General features: G+C 32.5%; 1 protein-coding gene across 1 annotated transcript in view; it reads right to left on the bottom strand.

The window, feature by feature from the left end:
* Positions 1–2,481: 2,481 nt before the first annotated feature.
* Positions 2,482–6,129, bottom strand: part of LOC106460957 (phosphoenolpyruvate carboxykinase, cytosolic [GTP]-like) — a 42,486-nt gene continuing 38,838 nt past the window's right edge. The window contains exon 10 of the mRNA XM_013920718.2: positions 2,482–4,023. Coding sequence (XP_013776172.1) covers positions 3,808–4,023 — 216 coding nt within the window. The 3' untranslated portion in view covers positions 2,482–3,807. The remainder of the gene's footprint in view (positions 4,024–6,129) is intronic.

Raw genomic sequence — 6,129 nt, 5'->3', positions numbered from 1 at the left:
ATTGCTGGCACTACCGCTCGCTTGACTCAATTATCTGTCTCTGTATCTATCTATCTGCAATTATATCTCCACTTTATTTGCCGGGCTTATATACTAAAAAAGAGGGCGCTTGGAACAGACTAGAGTTGCCAGGAAAAGTCATGATCCTTCTCCACCGCACATGCTTCCAGGGTCGTGTGACTTTCGCTGTCGTAACACTATTGCATCATAAGGAGCCTGGGAATTTCCCTCTGCAATTGGAATAAGAGTTAACAACTTTCTGCACATCACTGCTCTGGAAAAGAATTTCACTACAATGGCTAAGTGTTTTTCCATGGTTCTATATGTGCTTTTATCATTAAGAATAGAAAATTTTGGAATTCCCAAGTTTGATTCTGTAGTAATCTCTCGTTTTTTTAGTCGCTCTAGGTAATCTTGCCCCAAAACATTGTGGATGGCACTAGCCACTTTTGTTCATTTTATTGTAATATTCTGGTCTATCTTAGAGTCATCAAAACAAGTAGTCATCACATCAGATAGGTGACCAGTGCCCTGCAGGTCATTTCATGCTTTGCAGTCCATGCAGCAAGTTTAATATTAGCCTAGGTGATCTGTGTACCAGCATCTTGTCTTTTTTCCCTTATTTTAGGGTCTAGTCTTTCTCGCACGAGTTGCTGATGTTTACCTGTCTTAGCATGGGCATCAGTTATTGATTTCTTACTTTGAACAGATGCTATACAAACGAACACTTGCCTTTACTTTTGTCGTCTTTCATCACCCATATTCGGGTTTAGTTAGCCACTCATCACAACAACTTTAGCTGTCGTTCTTTTTCTTTCCTTTTTGAACTCGAAGAGTCATTGTCTGATGCCATCTTCAATGCCGATTGTGAGGACAAAAGAGCAAGCATAGCTAAATAGTTAACCGTTTTCAGTAATTTTTAAAATTTTAAACTAATGTTTTAGAAAAATGCCAAATATTCTAATATTAGGCTAGAAATGTGCTAAATTTTCCGAAATGCCAAATATCATGTTAAGTCAGTGAAAAACACAAAAAAATGTGCTAAATCTGGTCCTCTCTGTGGCGCATGTAATGTCATTTTCTTTAGTACGTACAGGGTATGAGCACATGGCTTCACAAATAAAACTCTTGAAGCTTAGTAGTAGCGTCCTCCGCTGTAGATTCAGTTATAGTCATTTGTTCTTCCTTGTTTGCTGTCTGAGAAGTTTGTTTTGAATTTCGCGCAAAGCTACACGAGGGCTATCTGCGCTAGCCGTCCCTAATTTAGCAGTGTAAGACTAGAGGGAAGGTAGCTAGTCATCACCACCCACTCTTGGGCTACTCTTTTACCAACGAATAGTGGGATTGACAGTCACATTATAACGCCTCCACGGCGAACATGTTTGGTGGGATGCGAACCCGCAGATTGCGAGTCGAGCGTCCTAACCACCTGGCCATGCCGGGCCCATCTGAGAAGTAAGTTTGAGTGAACGCATCGGATTGTGAGGGTTTTTGATATGGTTATTCGCCGGTTTCACTTGCGACTGATTTCAAAAGATCTGAATATCAAGTTTCACCCAAAATAGGATCTTAGCTCCAAAACCATTTGAAGAAAAAATGGTTTTATTAAACTTAATTTTTCTGTTCAGATTAGATGGTGGTATTGTAAGGCTCTTGAAATTATAAAATATTACAAGCTTCTTTTGTTTTTAAAAACAGAGGCTAAAATATAAAATGGTGGTTGAACGGAGATATTGGTGTATAGTTATTGTGCAACCTTTATAAATCATGTAATGGCTTCACAAGATTATTCGGCTCAATTCTTTTAGTTGTGATAGTTTGTTTGTAATTATGCACAAAGCTACACAATGGGCTATCTGGGTTCTGCTCACCACGGGTATAGAAACCCGATTTCTAGCGTTGTAAGTCCGCAGAGATACCGCTGTGCTACTGGGGGGCAGAAGTGATAGTATATTTGTAAGAAGATATCTATGAAGCTATTTTTCTGCCATAAATATATATATTAAAAAGTTGTATAAGCTTTTAAGGTGAAACTAGGAAAATACGTTAATTAAAATAGGCCTAAGTTAATTTTTCTTTAAACTTACCAAATGGTGTACGAGCAATTAAGTTTTTAACCAGTAACTGTTGATGCATCTCCGCTACCATAATTTATACATTAATTAGTGGTGTTCTAGTTACTTTATACTAATATATTCTACTGTATTTGTTTTCAATAATTTGTTTTAATATTTGTTTTACGGACAAGAAATTTATTGTTAATTACTTTCATACACACGCATGTATAACATCTTTTGTAGTATACAAAAATAATCCTTTTACTTGTTATATTTTAACCGTGTTCAACCTATTACCACTTTTTTCATATCCTTATGTTACACAACTTTAACAACCTTTTATGCATTATGTACCTTTCAGTTGATTAGGTATGAATAAATTGCTTGACATGAAGAAGGTAAATATATGAATGATGACCAATGCTTCCTTTGAAACACTTTATTCAACCTCATACATAGTTACTCTAGAGCTCACTTAAAATTTCAGACAAACATTACTTCACAGAATCTTAAAGCCTTAATGGGAAATAAGAAGTAGTAGGTTATTGCACATGAATTATAACAATTCCAGTACATTTTTCTATACCATGACTTACATTAAAGCCTCACCATTTAGTATTTTATATCAGCTGGTTTGAAATACCTTTTCCATTTTAATTTGCATAGATTTGGCTAAATTAAAGATCTGCACATCCAGCTTTTAGAGCAAATCAGTGCTAGAAAACTCTTTTTGTCTTACTATACATAAACTAAACAGAATAATTCATGTGCGAAATATTTAACACACAATATTTTGAATTTCAGTGGACTAAAGAGAACCAAGAACCATCAATAGTTCTAAGATGCAATCACTGAAGTAGCAAATATTACACAATTCAACTTTTAATTCTGCTTAATAGCATTGGCCAGAATAAAAAAAAAGCATTTTTGAATTTTAAAACTAAATTATGGTGCAAGTTAATGTTCTGCTTGATTGCAAAAGATCAAATAATGTTTTTACTACAATATTAAGCAATTCGTTTTAATGATCTGACTTTTTTTTCACAATCCTAATAGCATCTTTCAGAAAAAAAAAAGCAATCCACATGAAGATTTGTATAATAATAATGTAAATTAATATTTTTCTAATCAATACTTAAATCAATATTCCATGAATATGTTTTGTAAAAAAAATCTCATATCCAACATACTATGCCCATGTACAATGCATTTGGTTCAATCAAATTAAAGCAGTTTCTTTTTGTTTTTGCTTGCTGTGTATATGTTGGACAAGATTCTTTTTGAAATAAATATTTTGATATCGAAGATCTCCCACAATTTTCATTTACTGAGTAGAAATGTATATATACATGTATGCAAATATAGAATGTTATTTTATAAACTTACATTTAAGTTTATAAATACTTTAATTCATACTTTTTGAAATGGTGACCCATTAGCTGAAAGTTTTCCCCACTGTTTCTCTTCACTTTTTTTTTTGCATTTTATGAGGGAAAATATTTAAACACCCGCAGAAACTATCATAACAATGTCCAAGGAAATTAGCAGTACTAAAAATCAACAAATGTACACATTTGACCAAATTCTATTGTTTTCATTTTTATCTGTTCATTTAATTAAGTTGAATCTGTGAAAAAAACATTGATGTTCGTAATTCTAATAAGCAAACACAAACATTTTGATCACAAATGTCATCAGAATTTACATTAAATTTAGCTTAGTGCTTTGTACTACACAACAAATGGCTGTTCTACATATTATTAACACGTTGCTCAAGTTTGTTCAATTCTTCACTTGCTTCAGCGGGGAGATCCTGAGGCAACTGTTCACTGAAGTACTTCCGGATCTCCTGAACCTCATTTTGCCAAAATTCTTTTGGTACATGCATCAGCTCATTCATGTTGATTGGAGGAAGTCCATCTAGGTTGAGGGAACCATCCTTAGGAACATATCCAATTGTAGTTACCTAGAGAAATGTTTGTCACTGATGAAAACATATAATTTTATAAATCAATTAAATATGACTTGAACTTTGATTTCAATTTCAATAAGAAAATATTTTTGACCCATGTTTATCTTTGGATTGCAGTCAAAAAGTCAATGATTATGTTTTTCATATTTTTATCAGAAAGTCACCCTTTCTCCATGCTTATTGCAGAAAATTCTGCTTGTTATAATGTAAATCTAGGTTGAAAGATTCATTTCTATTTCATACCTGAAACAAATTATTATTATTGAAAATTAAACCATGTTGAAGGCATTTCATAAACACTGCTTCCTCTTGATTTCATTTTAAGACATTTATGGCTCACTGGTAAAGCCTTCCAGCCAGATCTGGAGACCTTTACATAGAACTGCAAATGTCATATGTAAACCAAAAGAACCTTGTTTATCAAAAACACTAGCCAATTGTTTAGAACTTCTTAGATCCATTTTGAAAGTAGAAAATTAAACCAACTAGAAGATTTTTATCTTTTAAAAGACAGTAGTTAAATCAACATTTTAAAATGGTGTACTTATGTTGAAAAATTATAATGTTTGAACTCAAATAAATTTCAAAAGACCCAGAAACTTAATTGTTTTTGATTAGTTGAGTATTGTTATTCATGAGTGAAAAAAGGAGTGAAGGTTAAAGAGCATGGTGTAATATATGATAAATAATTACATGTCACATGAGAAAAAAGGGTTTGATAAGGTGCCACTGAAAGTTGCCCAACCGCAAGGTAAAAAAATAAGGAAGATTGTCATTGATGCAAAAAAAAAACACATACTACATTAGTACTTAAACAGTTGAGCAAAAGTTAACATCAAAAGGAAGGACTTTGTTAAAAACTAAACCTGTGATAAAAGCCATCTTAATGAACAAAACAGACCCAAACAAACAAAACTGAATATGATGTATAAATTAAAAGGATCTCCAGAGTACAGGCTATGATGTGGGATATAAAATGTGCTTTGTGTTTTGGAAGTGACTGTGGAAGTAGGACCCACACTGTGGTGGGAATATGCTATCTTCCAGTCATAACCTCTGTTCACCAGTCTTATATGTTTAAGAAAACAAAATAATCATAAAAATATATAAATCAGGAAAGCAAGATGTGAATGCTAAAGCCCACAACATCCCATATCTGTATCACCTTTCACTGCCTGCAGACACCTGTGGGAAGGTGTCTGCTCTCCAAAGTAATAAAATAAAAGAAGAACTAAAATAATGTTCCACCATTGGTGGTAAGTATGATACACTTCCCTCTTCATGATGGCATTCCAGCCCCCATTACAGTAGTAAATTCCTAAACCAAATAATTTTTTAGATTTATCTTTTCTGTATGCTATTATTCCTAAACTGCATAAATCTCTGATTAAATTTAGATTTATTTCTAGTTTAGTGAAAACAATTATTAACCAACTGGCAATCTTATTAAACAAGTAAAGAAAAAACATTTCAAAAAAGGAAGTGAATGTATGGATGGCTACTATCAATCATTCAAAAAGAATGCAAACAAGATAGTAGGAGATGGAATTTGCATCATCCCTACATAATAGCAAAGGTACACAGTGTAGTAGAATGTTAATAGAGCAAAATATGATGAATTACACTCAACTGTGATTGAACAGTTATATATATATATTGCTATATGTTAATTTTTGCCTGTGCTATTATGTAGGGATGATACAAATGCCATCCCTACATTTACTTACTTTTTTGAAACGTATTTTTTTTATTTGTTTGCTTGTTTTTTTAATGCAGTGTTTCAATAGACATAGGAAGGTTGTATTTATAACTAAGTGTAATATTTCAACTGTAATATTTATTGTTTATTTATTATTGGTTGGTAATTCCTGTTTCACCCTGTACTTAAATGTTTTAAAGGAACACCAAATTTCTGTAATTAAAACAAGGGGTATAACATCGTTTACACTAGAATTATAATATTTTTAAATTACTAGTAATTAATAATACTTATAAAAGCAGATATTCCATTTGAAACTATATCATCTTGGTGAAATTGGTTGACACATTTGTTTTGGTTTTTTGAGTTATTATTGTAATAAAAAAGAAGCAGAAGAAAGG

The sequence above is a fragment of the Limulus polyphemus genome, unplaced genomic scaffold (genome assembly GCF_000517525.1).
Source record: "Limulus polyphemus unplaced genomic scaffold, Limulus_polyphemus-2.1.2 Scaffold869, whole genome shotgun sequence".
Classification (NCBI taxonomy): Eukaryota; Metazoa; Arthropoda; class Merostomata; order Xiphosura; family Limulidae; genus Limulus; species Limulus polyphemus.
Note: the sequence above shows the minus strand (reverse complement) of the source record. Positions and strands in the feature narration are given on the sequence as shown.